Genomic DNA, 19,470 nt, shown 5'->3' on the forward strand with positions numbered 1-19,470 from the left:
TCACACGCCTGCAGCTCATAAACGATGCAACGGTCGGATCCCGATCGATTCGAATATTCCCAATCGATCGGGGAGGCTTTGGATCGATCCACGGATCGATCCAGAGCGCCTCTGTGCTCTGGAAAAATGCCTGGATCGATCCGCGATCCAGAGGCTCTCTGTTCGCTGGGACAGGTCTGGATCGTTCCACTGATCGATCCAGAGCCTGGATCGATCCACTGATCGATCCAGCACTTGATTTTTGTCCAAAACCAAGTCCCAAACTGTTGGATCGAGACGTGCTAGAGGGGGGGGGGGGGGGAATAGCACTCGCGGCTATTTCGTTCGATTATCGGAATCGTAAAACGTAAGAGTTAAAGCAGCGGAAATTAAGTAAAGAGACACAGACACAAAGGCCCGCGATCCTTGATCGCTTTCCGTGGGCAACAACTATAAGCTCGTAAAATGTACAATAAGATGCTACAATTGAAAGAACTAAAACAAATTATACCGACAACAATAAAGTAGTAGAATCTGAAGCTCCGGGTTGTCGGACTTGGGAGTTTCTAGAGCAACTTGTAGCGTAAGGATTGCTTGAAGTTGATGTCCTGCTGGTCGAGACCCCTTATAAAGGGGTTCAAGGCGCCTTATATTGTTCATTAAGCGTGGATCAGCACCGACCTGGTCGAACTCTATCTGGTTCAAGGCGCCCACCTATCCAGGCGCCTTCAACCTCGGTCAAGCGCCTTGAACTCCATTGCGCCTCCTCTTTTGGCACCGCCTCAAGCTCCATGGGCGCCTCGGATATATTCATCCGAGTTCTTCTTTGTGTTTTGGTACCTGCAAGTATGTTAATCCAAAATACCGCAACACAAAGTTAACACAAAATAATAGTATGAATATGAAATTATGATAGTCTCTGACTCTCGACGCCTACTATTCCCTCTAGGGGAAAGCGTCCTCACCTACTCCACTCAGAGATTTACCTATTGCCAGACGATCCACCAGATCGACTGGACTTTCCGCTGGCTAGTCCGGACTTTCAGATTCGCGACACGGGACTTTTCACCAGGGTTACCACCCCTAGGACTTTTGCCAAGACTTTCCGCATAGGGTTACCACCCCCTATGACCTAGGGTTACCACCCCCTAGGGTTTTCACCTGCCTAAGCGCAGCTAGGACTTTTGCCTAAGTATCATTTAGGACTTTCCTGCAAGCTCCATGAACTTTGTTAGATAACACCACCACTTAACTTTGATCCCTTTGCCATAATCAAAACTCAGGTTCGATCATCTGGTGCTCACTGCACCAACACAAACCTCCCAAACCAACATCCGGTCAACCTTGACCTGTTGGTATGTCATGCCTAGCATCTAGTCACTCCCTTGACCTGCTAGGACTCCCTTACCAAGTGTCCGGTCAATCCCTTTGACCCACTTGGACTTTTCTCTGTGCCAAGTATCCGGTCAATCCCTTTGACCTACTTGGACTTTTCTTTCATGCCAAGTATCCAGTCAATCCTTTGACCTACTTGGACTTCCCAGCACCAGATGTCCGATCATCCTTGATCCATCTGGATTTTCCTTTGTCTGGCTTCACTCACCAGGACTTTCACCTAGCTTCACTCACTAGGGTTTTCCATCTGCCTAGCTTCACTCACTAGGACTTTCACCTGGCTTCACTCACCAGGATTTCCATCTGCCTAGCTTCACTCACTAGGACTTTCACCTGGCTTCACTCACCAGGATTTCCATCTGCCTAGCTTCACTCACTAGGACTTCCTTCTACCTGGCTTCACTCACCAGGACTTTTCTTCTGCCTGGCTTCACTCACCAGGACTTTCATACTGCCTAGCTTCACTCACTAGGTCTTTCATTTTGCCTAACATCCCAGTTAGGACTTCCCAGTCAAGTATCCAGTCAACCTTGACCTACTTGACTCTTCTTCAATCAATATCTTATTGTCAAACATCTAAACCCAAACCAAGACTCAGCTTGGTTACCCAGGTCAACCTTGACCTGAGGGATATTGCACCAACACGACGCTCAAGTCAGGTAAGCAAGTGGTGGTGGAAAAAGTAGCTCCAAAGCTTGTAGAACGCGTACCTCCGGCGAAGTCTGCAGCTCTTTATATAGAGCGGTGAAAGAGCTTCTACACGCATACCGAGGCGCGTACGTGTCCGCAGCCCATACCTCGGTATGTGTTTGTCAGAAAGCTTATCTGACGCCATACTGCCACAGTCCCATCGCGCCTTCGATGGGACAACAGGACACCCCGTTGTTAGACTAGGAGTATGGCTTAGCCATACGACTTGTCCATCCGGCCGGCTCGACGAAGAGCGCCGTTCGGACGGCCCTAATTCCCTGCGCCGGCTGGGCGGCGCACCCATTACGTCCTGCCTTCTCTTAGGCCTTCCGCTCGGCCACTACTTACTGTTTCATTGAGCGTCGGAACCCCGATCCCTGTCAGGGTGCTTTTTACTATCAGATGCTTACTGGCAGACCGATCGGCTTGCCCTTTTCTCATGAGTTCGGTCGGCTCACCCTTTTTCGACGGACCACCTGGCCTTTTGACCTCCACGTGGCGTTGACCCCTCGTTAGGGGTCCCGGGCTCTTACCACCGGATCATCCGAAATGACTCTAAGTTGGATCGACACCTAAGTTCCCTAACCGATAACGCGTCCTCACTAAGTCACTCCCCTCCAGTGACTTACCTTAACTTACCTGCCAGACGTCCGACCAGCCCGTCGACCCATCTGGGCTTTGTGCCAAACATCCGGTCAGCCCGTCGACCTAGCTGGGCTTCGTGCCAAACATCTGGTCAGCTCGTCGACCAGTTTGGGCTTCGTGTCAGCTATCAGGTCAGTCCGTCGACCTAGCTGGGTTTCTCCTGCACACTTAGTAAAGTATTTAGATCACAATGAAACTAACTTAATCTACTTTATCATTCATCAAAACCTGAGTTAGATTGTTAGTGCTAAACACACCAACAATCTCTCTCTTTTTGATGCAATGATAACCCGAGTTAAGTTAGTGAAAAATATGCAAAAAGTAAGTAGTGTTGGTGCAATCGACCTCCAAGGTTTTAATGTTAGACAAATATGTTTAAATATGAAGTTTGATCAAGGGAAGTCCTAGTTGTAGGCTAGGCAAGGGGAGAAATCTCGGTATATCGTGGAAGCCCGGTGGATAGGTCTGGAGGTCCTGATCCCTGGGTAGCCGAATACTGAGTCCTAATTGTAGGCTAGGTAAGGGAAATCTTGGTATATCGTGGAAGCTAGGTGGATAGGTCTGGAGGACTTAATCCCTGGGTAGCCGAATACTGAGTCTTGGTGAGTGAAGCCAAGTGGATAAAATCCTAGGGGGTGGTAACCTTAGGTTCTGGTGAGTGAAGCCAGATGAAGTAAATCCTAGGAGGTGGTAACCTTAGATAATGAGAAGTCTTGGAGGAGTGAACTCCAAGCAAGGTTGTTCGGCGGTCGGTCGACCGGACCAACGGATCTCGGTAAATCTAGGTTTATGTTTACTATTGTATTCTGTATTACTATTATTGTTGTTGGCTAATTTAGTATTGTAGGAAAAGTCTTAGTGGATCGGGCGATCAGACACTGAACTGGCAAAAGTCCAAACAGGTCTGGAGGACAAATATTTGGCAGGTAAGTTGAGGTAAGCTCCGGAAGTGAAGTGGTTCTTCTAAAAAGAAGCGACCGAACAGGAGGATCGGTTGACCGAACCAGCTTGACTCAGACCAGAGATCAGTCCAAACCAAAGCGAAGCACAGTTCGATCGAAACTTGATCGGTCGACCGAACCAGGGATCGGTCGACCGAACCAGGGATCGGTCGACCGATCCAATCAGTATTAACGGAGCATTAAATGAAGATCTTAGCAGATTTCGACAAACAGGGAAGGAAGCTGTTCGATCGATCGAAAAAGAGGTTCGGTCGACCAACCCTTAATGACCAGTTAATGCAAAAGATCGAGCCAACGTCAGACTCCAGCCAGGAAGGAAGGAAGCGGGTTCGGTCGACCGAACCCAAGGATCGGTCGACCGAACGTTGACGATTCTTATAAAAGTGAAGCTCCAGGTCCGTGGCTGAGTAACGAGTTCTGATATCATCTATGTGAAAAAGCTGTTCGTGCTACTACTCTTCTACACATCCATCAAGCAAGTTGTTGTACCATCCAAGAAGTGTCGATCGAGCTACATCTTCTATCTAAGTAATTGGTATATTTGTTTGACTTGCATTGTACTTAATTCAAGTAAGATAGTAGGCTGTTACTATCTTACTCTGCTCATTTGTACGATCTGTTTCTTTCCGAGGATCTCAGAAAGAAAGGTTATAGTGGATTGCTCATCGATGCGATCAAGGATCGCGAGCCTTCGAGTAGGAGTCGAGCTAGGCTCCGAACGAAGTAAATAATCTGTCTCCCTTTTACTTTCTGCTGTGCACGACTTTGATTTAAAAGATAAAGAAAAGTTTTAAAAAGACGCGATATTCACCCCCCCTCTATCGCACTATTCGATCTATCAAGTAGCAATCAAGACTTGGTTTTTAAGTTAGACTTGATTTTATATATTTTTGTTGCTAACTAACTTAAACCACTTAACCCTCCGCCTTTAACATTCATAAAAAATAATAGCAAGCATAGACAAAAAAATTGGTAATGTAAAAGAAAATAACTCTGACAATAGAAAATTTTGATAAAATTTTCAGGTTGTCCTGGGAAGTTAGAGCTTTTGAAAAAGTCATTTTTGAAAGATTTTTAAATTTTCAATATTATTTGACTTTTCTAAAATAGCTAAGTTTTTGAAAATTATCATATATTCAGAAACGAACATTGTACCAAAATAACGTAGTTTTTAAGTTTATAAATACTTGAAGTGATTTTCTTAAGGCAATTTTTCAAAAACAGTTTTCAAACATAAGTTTATAAAAGATAATTTTTAAAAATGAATTTGTAAAGTTTTACTTTTAGAAATAAGTTTGTAAAAGTCAACTTTAAAATTCATTTTCAAAAATAAGTTTGTAAAAGGCAGTTTTAAAACCAATTTTTAAAGACAAATCAATTTTCAGAAATAAGTTTATGAAGGTCATTTTCGAAAATAAGTTTTTGAAGATTATTTTCAAAAAAAAAATTGAAAGTTATTTTTAGAAATTAAATTTGTAAAATTAAAGCAAGTTTTAAAATAATTTTCAAAGATGAATTTGCAAAAGTAAAACAATTTTAAAATAGTTTGCTAAAGTATTTTCAAAGAAAAAGTAATTTCAAAAGTAACTTTGTAAAAATATTTTTAAATAATAAGTATGAAAATAATTAATCCGTCCCCTAAACCTGACATTAAGATTTTCAAAATATTTTTTGTTTTTTGTTTTTTTTAAAAATTGAGGTAGGATTTTCAAAAGAAATTTTAATGAGAAATTTGATAAGGAGAAAAAATTTAAGGAATTTAAAAAAAAAAAACTTAAGGAAATAATTTTTTATGTAAGAAAAACTTTAATCTCTCCCTGAATTTGATACTCCCCCTAAATTTGATATTTCCTCTTAATTTATTATTTTTCCTTAATTTATCTTTCTCCCTTAAATTAACCCTAAGATTTGGGTATATTAAATTTTAAAGTCTTAACACATTTTTCTAAGTGTTTTAGGGGATTTATTAATACTTAAGTTTATAAAGTTTGTATTTACATAAGAATTTCTATATATTTACTTATATAAATTTGATTAAAATAAAATTATTTAAATTAATCCGTAATAAGTTAAGATTTGTTACTAAGTCAATAATAAGTAACTCTATTCAATATAATTAAATAACTTAAATTTTATATTAAATGATTGAGTTACATGAAAGCCTAAGTTATAATATAATTATTTATTTATTTTTTTTCATCCTTTAAGATGTAACTTAAGTAGAATTTTTAAGGTTAGTATTAATTCGAAGTTTAAAGTTATTAAACTAGGTTAAATAATTTTAAGGTTCAGGTAGATCGATCGATTCTTATATTTCTTTAATGGAGGCTGAGGCGCCACATTGAGCTGTTAGTTTGTTGGGAAGTCCGGTCGCTCGGGAAAACGCACAAAGCAGAAGTATCCTTCTAGTGTTTATTGGAAGTTGTTATTTTATTAAAGAAAACTAAGCCCACTCGGGCTTGGAAAAGAAAAGTCCCCAGCTCGAAAGACTTGGGATAATAAAAGTAGTGGAAGAGCCGAGGAGTAAGGGGAATGCTGTTAGGGCTGTAAACAAGCCGAGCCGAGCCGAGCTTTGGGGTGTTCAAGCTTGTTTGATAAGATAACCGAGCCGAGCCGAGCTTAAAATGAACCAAGCTTTTGAAATGAGTGTTCAAGCTTGGCTTGGTTTATTTTTTATGAGCTTGAGCTTGTTTGAAGCTTGGCTTGAGCTTGGTTCGTTTAGATGTTATCAAGCTCTCAATTCAAGCTTGGTTAGAGCTTGGCTTGAGCTTGGTTTGAGCTTGATTCGTTTAGATGTTATCAAGCTCTCAATTCAAGCTTGGCTTGAGCTTGGTTTGAGCTTGGTTCGTTTAGATGTTATCAAGCTCTCAATTCAAGCTTGTTTGATTGTTTAAAATTTTAATTGTTTGATTGGTTATTAAGATTGATAATTTAAATTTATTTATTTATTTTATTTTATTTTATTATTTATTTAGCATATTGAAAAGAATTTTATTAATAAATATTGTTCGTGAACATTGTTCACGAACGTTGTTCACGAACATTGTTCACGAACGTTGTTCACGAACGTTAACGAGCTGAACACATATGTGTTCAAGCTTGTTTGTTTAATTAATCTAATGCATATTGAACGAACATAAACAAGCTCTTACCAAGCCGAACACCAAGCTTGTTCACGAACACTTGGTTCATTTACAGCCCTAAATGCTGTGCAGGTGAAAAAGAACCACTACCCTACACAGTAGCCGAAAGAAATTCGACATTAGCTGATGATGGGAGACTCGGAAATACTTACATATGGAGGAGAAGAAGGGGTGGATGGGAAATTGCAGACCGGCTATAAAATGATCTCGAAAGAAGGTGATACAGTCGGGCGGTGGAGAATTCGACCGATTGGAAGGAGAAAGAAGGATGACTTTATATTTAGGAGGAAGCTCAAAAGCGGCTTTTAGACTCTCAGCGTCGCCAGCGTGGAATTGGGACTCAGTAGAGGTGTACCAAGGCCTCGGGATGCCAGCGGGAGGCTGTGATGAACTCGCCATTGCAAAATAAGAAAGAAGGGGAAGGAATGGAGTGGCGGAATGGTCGCCGGAACACTAAAACGATGTAAAACTCGAGAACAGGGGAGGACAGACGTCGGAAGACGAAAAAACTCAAAGGTCAGTGCGATAGGGAAGGAGCTTACGAGCAAAAGGTTGACAGAGAAAGGCTGTCGGAGGAGAGGTCACCGGAGAAGTAGTAGGAAAAAATCGCCGGAGCACGAAGGAGGCAGCACCAAAGCACGAAGACGAATGCGGAAGAAAGAATCAGCGACGAGCACGGGATTATAAACCCAGGGGTCGGTCGACCGGAGCTGTCCGATCTAGGTCGCGGAAACCTAGGCTAAGATCTCACCGTTGAATTTGAACCGTCAAACGTCACATCACAACGGATATTCGCCTGTCACGTCAGGCGTGTGGCGGTAGTGGGCAGAACACGTGGTGCATCACCACAGGTCGACATTTAATGACAACATGGGAGCGGTTACCTCGCTCGGCTTGACAGCAAGTCTTGACAGTGGCAGAGTGAAACTTCGGTCGAGCGGACAAAGTATCGAGGTTCTGGCCGACCAGACGTGGCACCAGATCGGCGAATAGCAGGTCGAGCGACCAACTCGCTCGGCTTAGCAGTACAGTACATCGATATCCATCAACATCCTTTTGGGAATTGGTACCGCCGACACCGGGCATGGGCTGCCAGAAGATTGTACACGGAAGGTTCCACTGTTACTTTAGATATATGCTCGGCCCGTTAAGATACTGTGTCAGGGGCACTTTACCGACAAGTCTTTTAAGGGGTTGCTTTGAGAAGCGTGTCCACTTTAGGAAGTGTGCACATGCACTACTGGAGCTTTATATAAAGGGAGGTCCAAGCATCGGCGGAGGTAGGCGATATTCACTATTTGTGCTACAATTTTCTTGTTGCTCTGCTTCATTCCTCATTACCGGTGATTGACTTGAGCGTCGGAGGGCCAATGCCGGGGATCCCTTTATTGGCTCGGAACTGACATAGTTTGTGTTGAGATTCGAGAGGAGCCCATAGAAAATCAACATGAACGTCACATTCTCAACTTTCTGTCTCTTCGACTTTCGGACAGAATCATAAGCCAATTGGAATAATTTCACAATTTCATAGAGGCGAATTGAGATAAACAGTTAGCGTAGCAAATAATTGAGGGGAATAAAAGAGAGATATTCATGGATATTGATATTCTTAAAACAGAGCTTCTTCTTCCTTCGGCATTCATTCATGGAAGAAAGAAAATAAAACAGAGACTTCCTCTTCTATTGTGGCGCGGGCAACCAGTTACGTGCTCGTCGACCACACCACAGGGCCGTACACCACCGCCTGCCCGTTGATTTGGAGAATGAGCACGTAATCTCCCTCCCCGGCCGTCCTCTTGCTGCTCCACACCGCCTTGAGGTCGTGGTCGCCGACGAGGGCGAGCTGCCCCCTGTGGTCGAGCCTTGCGAAGCAATGGACACCTCTCCCTGCCGTCGCGCTCTGCCAGACCGCGCCAGTCCCTGCCTTGTTCAGTACCAGATTGCAGTCCGCCTCCACCCTGAACGTGTAGTCCCTGCTGGCTAGCTCCGCCCCCGCGCTTATGCTCTGGCCGGAGAACATCAAGTTCCTCACCGCGGCCGCTCCCTCCGACGAGGCCACCTCCGCGTCCGAGGTGCGGACGTTCAAATCCGGAGTCGCCCACAGAGCCGGGCCATAGACGGCCACCTCCCCGTCAGGCCGGAGCACGGCCGCATACTTTCCCTTCTTAGAGCCAGGGGAGCTCCACACCGTAGCTCCGGCGCTGGTGATGGTCAGCGCGCCGTGGTTGCTGAGCGAGAGGGTGCAGTTCGCGCCTGCGCCGTGGGTGTCCGACTGGAAGCCGCGGCCGAAGTTGTAGAGGACAAGGTTGCAGTCATCTTGCATGACGAAGGCGTTGCGGCCGTAGGAGAGCTGGCCGTCGGTGGGCAGCACATCGCCGGTGAGGAGGATGTTGCCCTCGTTGGCCGAGGAAAGGGCAGCGAGATGAAACAGAGCGGCGGACGCAACGACGAGAAAACCCGGGGCTTGCATTTTCGCAAACAGAAGGAAGGCACAGCCTACTCACTGCCTACCTCTTCAATGGCGCGACAGGTGTTAACTATTTATCGCACAGGCAGCAACTGGATAATTTTGAAGAAAAATGTTCTTTTTTTAAAAAACAATAATAATCTCTAAAATTCTAAAATCATCGAAATATTTTTGTCTATCTCGCTGCTTAATTCTCACAGTAGACGTCAACGTTGGTGGCTAAGGTCCACCTAAGGAGGCATGGAAGAAATCTATTGATGGCGATGAGGACAAAGGCGACAGCTAATGAGGTCTGAGTGGGAAAACTGGGAGCAGAAAAAGGCACTAAAACTGCATGCGCTATTTTTGAACCGTGTTTCACGGGTTCATGTCGGTGGCTTTGATACGAGACCACCGGCCCATAAAAAATAGTAGATCAAAAGTAATTTATTTTTAATTATGATTTAATCATAATTATAATCTAATTATATTTAGTTATAATTTTTTTTTAAGTTCATCGTCCCCATTAAATTATAGCGTGAGTCAGAACAAATGATCGAAAATCATCTGGAGACAATCGTAAATGCCTAGTGGGGACGATGAATCAAAAAAAGATCACACTAAACCATAATTACAATTCGACCACAATTAATAGTAGTCTATTGATTTATTTTTTTTATGGATCAAAAGATTTATTTAATATTGAATAATTGAAATGGATGAAAATAAAAAAATTATAAAAAAATATTTAAAAATAGACATATAAATTCATCATTTTAAGTAATTATCATTGAGTATTTTTTTAAAATTATTTTTTATATCATTTTTCTTATCTAAAATTACACTGTAAACTTTTTCTTATAAAAAATTACAATGTAAACTAATTGCAAAGTAATTTATAAAAAATTAAAAGTATAATCAAACTAAACTAAGTTGAGCCGAGCTAAGCCGAATATTAAGAAATTCAAGCTCAGCTCTGTTGTTTTTTTCCCCAGCTCGAGCTTGGTTCAAGTTCCATTCCACTTTTAATTCTTAAAATTGAGTGGGTTTGTAATGAAATTAAATAATTAACGAAGGAGTACTCCAGCTCAGAGCTCGTTTAAAAATTATACCACTGAGTGGGTTTGTAATGAAATTAACGAAGGACTCCAGCTCAGAGCTCGTTTAAAAATGATACCAGCTATTTTATAAAGAAAGATGGATAAGAAAACGACAATTTCCTAAACCTCAAGCTGGCTTTGCATATTATCCATAACGCGTATCCATTTTTGAATGGATCAAATCACATATTTTTTCCATTCTCTCTCATAATACCGTCTCTTTCTTACTACTATTCATCCTCAACCTATCTGGGAGCACGAAACTGAATATCGTACTTTGTAAAATAAAATTAAAATTAGAAAAGGGGTCTTTGACGTTAATCTTTCGACGTTCAAATTAGAAACAGGAAAGAAAAATAATAAGTACTCAGGATAAAAATTTGCTTGCCTTTTTTCATACCTGACACCCCCCTTTTTATATCTTTTATGGTGATCCTTCATCTTTCTATATTTAATGATATTAATTGCCTACAGAAGATATCTTTATCTTGATATCTTCTTATTTAATGATAGATGTAGTGTTCTATTTGATTTTCTCTTTCTTTTATTAATTATCAATTTTGTTGCTTCATTAAGCATATAATGCCAACACCATTCTTCGAGTCGAACGAGTGGCCCGCTCGGCTCAAGATCCTGGTCCACGTAACTTGTTCTCCTCTCGACCGGACCAATTATACTTTTTACTCGGATGGCCGATCGGGCAACGATTCCTCCGATCGACCGATAAACCTCTTCTCGCTCGGATGGTGCAGATCCTTAAATCCTGATGTTGATTGTCTTAATTTTGACCTACACCGTGACAATTGTCTCATGCCAAGTAAATTCTTCCTTATAACCACATCACATCCGAACAAAAAAGATTCCAAAACACTTTATTTTTTTTACTAAAAAAACTTAATCTCTCTGCCCTTCTCTTTCATCATGATGAGTTTCCTCCATTGTCCCCTTCGCCTCTGCCTAGCAGTGCAAAGAGACACAAAAAGTTAATGACAGTTTGAGATCAAGACTAGAACTTTGAATCAATTTGTAGTGAGCTCTGGGAATAAGTGGTGTTTCTAATTGAGATTTGGAAGAAAGCGAACAACATGGAAGCAATGGTGAGCTACGACAAAGACATGAAGCTGTGGCTTGGTCTGCCAAGCTCCGATGCTCGGAGAAGCAGGTCACGAGGGTCGGAAAATGAGCGCTTCTGGATGATGAGATTGACTTCGTCGATTCTTCACCAGAGGTGACTCCGGTTGTCGGGGTATCAGTGTGTCCCTGATGGCCAAGTAAGTTTTTTTTTCTTTCAGATCAAAAATGTGAAATTGGTATGTTTTAGGATGGTTCTATTTTTTTTACTAATAGTTATTTAATGAAATATCAAGACACAACTGAAGATAGAGACGGAGGCAGATGCCGCCTGGCTGTTTGTGAAGAAGCGGCTCCTTGAGGAAGATTGACCTCAAGGGTTACAAAGGGTCCAAGGTGTTATTTTCCTTAGGTAAGCAAGCATAACTTAATTATTGCTACCATAACAAATTGATATGTGTTTGTATTTCTCAATAATAATTGTTATAAATTATTGATTCTCACATCTCTTGCAGGAGAAGTATCAAGAAAAGAATATTTCAATAGATGTGAATATGCTATCATTTATAAAGACAGATAGTGACATGATATTGGTTGGAGATGTTCCTTGGGAGTGAATGTCATACACTAACTTTTGTGTGTTTGAGTAAAGGAATTTTTTAAATTATTATTTGCAGAATATTTATATTTTCTTACAAAAAAAACTAAAAATAATAATTGGATCTAAACCAAGAGGCCTGGAATCAAGATACTAAGAAGCAACCAGTTGTATAAGGGATACAAATGGAATATGAAAGTTTACTCCATGAAACTAGTTGTTTTGCCCAAGTTCATATATGATGAACAAAGAAAGGAAAGATTGGAAGTGAATTTTAATTTAGATCACCTTATCATCTCTATTCAGACAAGAAGCTAAAAATATGAAAAGAAAAATTACATAGACAAGATACTAAATGTTGTTCAAGCATGCATTTAACTAAGAATATCATTCATGTTGTATATAAGATGTAAGTGCTATTGTTGTGTGAAAGAAAAGGAAACTATCAACTTGAGATCTATTGTTGTTTATCGGTAGTAAATTTATATTTGGTATAATATAAAATGATCTTATTATTTTATTTGAGAAATATTTAATCTTAATCGACGTTGGTATTAAATTCTTATTGTAAATATATATTTGAGAAACTATCAAACGAGTACTTTTGTAAAATAGTCTTGGTTTTGACATATTAAATAACTAATTTATGATGTCAGTCAGTGAGTATGATCATCGTGGCCCTAATAATGATCTTTTTATATAATTTATTATGCTTGAATCAACTTGAAAAAAAAACATTGCTCTCAATATAGTGTATTACATTGTTGTTTGAGGGCATGAATATATTCAAGAGCATTAGATGTCTGTATAGGCCTTCATTTGAAATCATTTTGAGTTTTCTAGATGCATCAACCACTTTTGGATAAAACAAATTGATGGACATTTGCTATTGAAAAAAATTAAAAATTTGATATATTCAAAAAAATGGAAGTTCAAGGAACTCATTTATGGTGTTGGTCAGTAAGTATGATCGTTGTGACTCTTATAATGTGTTTTTGACATCATTTATCATATTTGAATTGAGTTGAAAAAAAACACTGCTCTCAATATAGTATATCACGATGGTATATGATGACATGAGTGTAATAAGGATACTGAGCCGAGCACTTAGGACTTTATTTGGAGTGAATCAGACATCGCTATGCCCATTAGTGATTTTTTTGAATAAAACCGATTGATGGTCTGCAGAAGATTGTATTGATAGTGTTCAGAAGATTAACAATAATATGTTGCTGATTTAAACTTTGAGATACCATAAATTTTGACTCGGATTGAATTATGAGACATACAATATATCAAATCAAAGTTCGTTTAAAGATCTTCGATTTGATATATTGTGGGTTTCATGATTCAATCTAAATCAAAAGTTATAATCTCTCAAAGTTTATATAACACATTGTTGTTGGTTTTTGTTGCTGATCTTTTGAAGACCAACAACACTTTGTTGTTGATCCTCTAAAGACTAGTAATATGTTGTTGCTAATCCTTTGAAGAGAAGTAACACATTGTTGTTGGTCTTCTGAAGATCAGTAACACATTGTAACAACTATGAAAATTATAGCTACTATAACTATAAGTTAAAACTTTGTGAGGTCATAAATTTTGATTCAGTTTAAACTATGGAATGCATAATAAATCAAAATGAATATATCTCAATAATCTTCAATTTGATTTATGTTTGTCTCATGGTTCAATTCAAATTAAAAGTTATGACCTCTTAAAGATGAACTTGTAGTTATAGCAGCTATAATTTCATAACTGCTACAATGTGTATGCTTAGTAAATTTTGAGAGACTATAACTTTTAACTTGGATTGAGCCACTAGATATACAATATATCAAATTGAAGATATCTAAATAACTTCAATTTGATATATTATATGTTTCATGGTTCAACACAAATCAAAAGTTATAACCTTTCAAAGTTTATAGTTCAATACATTGTTACTGATCTTTGTTGCTGATCTTTTAAGACAATATGTTGTAGCAGCTACAAAATCATAGGTGTTACAACTACAAGTTATAACTTTAATAGATCATAACTTTTGATTCGGGCTGAACTATAGGACATATAATATATTATATTGAAAATCTTTGAACAAACTTCGATTTGATATACTATGTGTCTTATGGTTCAACACGAAACAAAAGTTATGGTCTCTTAAAATTAAACTTGTAGTTGTAGCAATTATGGTTTCGTATCTGCTACAACATGCATGGTAGGTAAACTTTGAGAGACTATAACTTTTAACTCGAGTTGAGCCACAAGATATATAATATATCAAATCAAAAATCTTTAAATGAACTAGAGATGCCCAAATAACTCTAAACAAAGTTCTATGTGCTTGGCTAAGTTACAGTAATATACTCATGCCCTTAAACACTAATGAGTTACACTATTGAGAGCAATTTTTTTCCAACTTGTTCCCAACATGAGAAATGATGTCAAAAGTTCACTATAAATGTTATGACAATGATACTCACTATCCAACACCACAAATGAGTTCATAAGACTCCTTTATGTTGGACAAAATTAAATTTCTGATTGATAGAATGTCCTAGGTTTATGAGTCTATTTCATCTCAAAAGTAGCTGATGAACCTAGAGAACTCGATATGACATAAAATCAGGACCTATGTGCTCGTCTAATTCTCTTGACTATATCCATGCCTTTACCCATCAATGTGATACACTATATTGAGAGCAATATTTTTTTTTTCAAAACAAACAATGCAAATCCATTCCTTAATATATCAAATTCAATACCATTTTACAGAAAAACTTGCGATTATATTGGCTAGGAAGAGCAAAGTTCTCTATACCATCAAATAAAAAAAATCAAGTTCTTCATTTTTTTTGAGTATCCTAGATGATTCCCTATAGTAAGATAGCTCACGTGCTCCTCCTTGATATGCCTCTTACTTCAGATTCTTCCATTATCCTTAGTCTTTTGCAAGAAGAGATAAATATTATGCAAATAACAATTAAAGAGTTTCCTGTTATACAAAAGAAAAAGGAATAAAGGAGACTTAATGCTATTATAATTATGAGAAAAAAAAATGATCTCTTAGTATTATTATTCAAATATAGTACAAGATTATGATGTTTCATACTATAAATTATTCCACAACCTTGTCATTCTCCTCATTGTTTTCAAAAGGTAGAACATTTGAATAGCATTAATAAAATATAAGGATAAAAAAATAACTAGAGATAAACAATCAATATATTGTTAATGAGACTTTTGCATATGTTAAGAAAAGCAGTCCAGTCCAAATAACTAGTAAGAAAGCTAAAGTTCTAGCACTAAAATATTTGATCAAAGTGATAAGAAAAAAATCCAGTAAATCAATCGTTATATGAAAAAGGTTAGGCCAACTTAAAACTATACCCTTGAAACAAATCAGTTATGAGGTCATCTATAATTTTCAATCAACCTTAAGAGAATCCTAAAATAAATAATGAAAGTTATGTGCCCCTAAGAAATTTCTAAAGCAATTCTACAAAGCTATAGGCCATACTACATGATCTCAATTCAAATAAGCAAATATTATAAATCAAGATAATTTCATCTACAATATGGTACAAAATAAGAGAAAAATAAGCTAGTTGAAGATGTGAGTTGCAATAGCTAAAAGCAATCATCAATCAATCTTAAGTAATTAGAACTATGCTACCAGATAATACTCTTCTTGTTTTTTTTTTTCAATATACAATAATTGGAAGGACATGATGACTTGGTTATGGATAGTGTATATATGTGAAAAATTTAAGCACTTATCTTTTGTAAGATCAAACTCGATGCTAGATGGGTGAATATTGTTATGAATTTTAAAATTTAGCATATGGTAAATAAAATAGTTGAATCAATTAGAGTATCATATTGGATAGTAAAGATTACTTAAAATGATTGAATCAAGTAAGACAAGACAATATAAGCATGTAAGAGATTCCTCGAAGAGTTAAACATGCAAGTAGTTGATCAAATTAAATTAGAAGCGAACACATGTATCAATAATAATAATATGATTTTTATTTCTAAATTTCTCCTAGGTTTCTACCTCACAAAAAAATAATCTAAAAATTAAGCATAATAACAACATGAGGCAATATAATAGAAATGAAAAATGTAATCAAGGTATTGTCAATCAGAAATGAAGCGTGTGTTGCAATGTGTTGTAGCACAAAAGGTGAAAGAGCACTTAGAGCAGGAGAATAAGAGTGAATTCAGTGTAAATGAGTGATTTTCAAGCTGAGCCTCGAAACTCCTTATATAGGACTCCTCCATTCACTTGGAACCTTCCCAGTCGCTTGTATCAGTGTTGACATTGTTATAACTTTTATCTGTTCAATAACATTAATGAAGCTATTTGGTCGCTCATAAATCCTTCTATTGCTTAGAGATGAGTCAAAATCTCATATTGACTCGACTCACTTAGATTGTTGATAATGTCATCTCTCGATCACTTAGATTCTGCTTTGGTCGCCTGGACCCAATATAATCACTTGGACCTGTTGAAATCCCTATGTTGAGGGTTATCACTGTCGCCCCAGACTCCCTTCCAGTTGCCTAAAATCATCAAACATGTAAAGTTATACACACTTATGTTGGGTCTATATGTGCAACCTCTAGCTGACTCATCTAGACTAAGTTGTCAATCCACAGCTTCTAGCTGCTTTCAAATGGACTTGTTTGTCAAGGCTTCAGTTCCCAATTAACTCCACCTGGACTTGAGTCACCTAGCACCCATCTAGGAATTTGTTTGCCAAGCCTTAATTAATTGGACTTGATTCTGTTGGGGAGCCCGATGTGGTGTGTACTTAACACATTTCACAAAATATGTAGCGGAAAGATAGTGCATTAGGTAGGTGGCTCTGGTGTTGACTGTGTGAAGATTCCTAGCTAGGAAAAAATGACTTCGAGCAGTCCTACATGTCAAAGGGAACGTCAGCAACTAGGCTAGGGAAGGGTCCCTAGTGTAGCCACTCTGTGTAACTATCCTGTGGTAGTTTTGATATGATCAATCAAGTCAAGTTAGATTATGTGATCTTTTGATGCCTTGTCTCTAAGTGTGTAAGAACTTAGGAGCACAGGAAGTCAAGTGAAAGACGCAGCTACCGAGAAGGACGGCACGGGAGAGAGTCGATGAGCTTGGTGGGTCCGAGGGATGAGGCACTGCGGAAGAGTACGCTGACAGACTAGAAGGAGGTACGTGGCATTTCCAATGGACGAGAAGCTAGAGCAAAAGGTTGTTCGAGAAGATCGAAAAATAGATTCGGGTGATCCCTATTTCGGATGGTCGAAATCACCCAAGCGAGCGAAGACGGAGCAAGAGCCCTGACCGAAAAGTCAACATTTTTGTTGACTCTGGTCTGGGTGCCCGGACCCCCGGGCTAGCTAGGGCACCCAAGCTCATGCCTTGCTCAAGCCGGATCAGCTCGGTCCAGGCGCTCAGACCTGGTCCAGGTGCCCGGACCATAAAATCTATCTTTTACCACATTGCCACGATCCGTTGCACCGTGGATAAAAATTTATCTGCACCTAGTTGCCCGGAATCCTTCCAAGGGCCCGAAGCAGGGCTATAATATAGCCCTGATCCTAGTAGCTAAACACAACACTTATAAAGGATTCTTCTTCTATTTAGCTTTGTAATTAAGTGTTTTAACTGCTATAAGAGGCTTCTTCACCTGAAGGAGATTTATAGTGAGCTTTCAACGTCTTGGATTAGCAATCCCTTGATTGCAAACCAAGTAAATGATATGCCTTTTCTTTCTTTTTGTCAATTAGTTTTTTTTTTGTACAAGTGACTTATTATTATTTGCAAAGTCGAGAAAGGTGTTTGTTTTTATTGTCCCAGGCAAATTCACCCCCTCTTACCGACCGCAAGGGACCAACAAGTTGTATCAGAGCTAAGACGCTTCAAGAGAACTAACCGTCGATGAAGCACAAGAGATGGCCAGACTGAGTATTTATCCACCGAAGTTTGAGAGGGAATTCGTGAATTGGAAAAAAGAAGATGAAGGTATTTTTAAAATAGATTTTGAATTATTAATTATTATGAAATATAGTTTTACAACACCGACGGACAAATAAGAATATCAATGGATGAAGAAGGAGAAAGCCAACTTCGTGACAAACGACAATACAGAGTTCCATCTGCTAAGTATTTTACCACCACAAGAAGTCAACTGGATCGGAGTCTACGTGAAAAGACCCTAGACTTCCCTGATATACTTGGGACCCGTAGCAACAATTTTCAACATTTACTAATCAATTTATAGACCAACGTTTAATCAAATAGCAAGCCTCTAAACCATTACCATTAAGGATCTACTATCTCATCATACATGAACCTCCACACCCAACACAAACAATAACTTCAAAGCTTAAGGAGTTTTAGCAAAAGGAGAATGGAACACCAACACATCTTCCCATACAAATCAAGAAAGGTCTTAGAAGGACACAAAAGCCTTCCTTGAGCTCCTAAGGATTCCCGGACAGTGTGTCATGGTACCATCCCGCCTCCTCGTCTACTTCACCCCCATGTTCTCTATCACGTTCTTGGAGGTGTCTTCCTCACTTACATCATGTAGATCGTGAGTCTATGAACACAGCAAGAACATTCCAGTATGTTGTATATGATATCCGTAATGAAGTAGGAATAATAGCTAGTAAACATAGAACATAAACCTAAATACGGAATAGTGGAAAACATATTAAGTAAAGTAGCCTACACAACTAATAAGGGTGAATATGTCGCATATGTGGTAACCACTATTTGAGCCTGTTCAGTTGTTTCATGATCATGAATTTAAGGGTATAATCTAGGATCACTTATAATCATATAGCCGAAGCTAACATACATTGCATCATTATTCTTGTTTAGAAGGGCTCTCTCCGGATCTTATCCCGGGACATCTATCCTGGGGTACCCATCTCGTACTGTCACCACATATGTCCACACTCATCCAATCAGCCACATAAGAAAACATAACCTATTCACATTATACTTCATAATTCAAGGTGCATAGCTCTACAAATATAGAGGAAACAAGGGTAGAACAATTACTCAAAACCATTCTCATACCGTTATACTGTAATATGTCTGAAAGTTCTATTAACAACTAGAAAATCAGATCAATCACAATCTATCTAGTAGCACACCCAAGCTATCACGAAAAAGCAAGATCACATTTAAAGAAAACATGACCTACTAAACTGTCCAGGTGCAACTGAGGCTTACGCAAGGAAAGTAGAACACATCAATATTCAAATCCCATCATAACATTGTAAATTGAAAAGGCTTGCAACCTCATAAGTCTATACAAGAAAATTCAATCAACATGTAGGAATCGAGCGCAACATTGGAATTGAATCGAAACCTTTCAAGCTGACAAAATTTACGGCAATAGAAGGGAAGCAAAGCAGTATTAAAATCTAG

General features: G+C 38.9%; 1 protein-coding gene and 1 long non-coding RNA gene across 2 annotated transcripts; one reads left to right on the forward strand and one right to left on the reverse strand.

Annotated features, from left to right (window-relative positions):
• Window positions 1-8,249: 8,249 nt before the first annotated feature.
• On the reverse strand, window positions 8,250-9,338 carry LOC121999801 (mannose-specific lectin 3-like). Its single transcript, XM_042554436.1, has one exon. It carries the CDS (start codon window positions 9,282-9,284, stop codon window positions 8,517-8,519), a length of 768 nt encoding a protein of 255 aa, XP_042410370.1. The 5' UTR covers window positions 9,285-9,338; the 3' UTR covers window positions 8,250-8,516.
• Window positions 9,339-11,284: 1,946 nt separating this feature from the next.
• Window positions 11,285-12,098, forward strand: LOC121999811. The gene is made up of 3 exons (XR_006116808.1): window positions 11,285-11,631; window positions 11,728-11,843; window positions 11,947-12,098. It is a non-coding gene; the product is annotated as an uncharacterized LOC121999811 (long non-coding RNA).
• The last annotated feature ends 7,372 nt before the right edge of the window (window positions 12,099-19,470 follow it).

This window comes from Zingiber officinale, chromosome 1A, assembly GCF_018446385.1.
Source record: "Zingiber officinale cultivar Zhangliang chromosome 1A, Zo_v1.1, whole genome shotgun sequence".
Lineage (NCBI taxonomy): Eukaryota > Viridiplantae > Streptophyta > Magnoliopsida > Zingiberales > Zingiberaceae > Zingiber > Zingiber officinale.

Bases quoted from the DNA above. Each gene is read 5' to 3' on its own strand.
- LOC121999801 (XM_042554436.1), bottom strand. From the start codon at position 9,284: ATGCAAGCCCCGGGTTTTCTCGTCGTTGCGTCCGCCGCTCTGTTTCAT.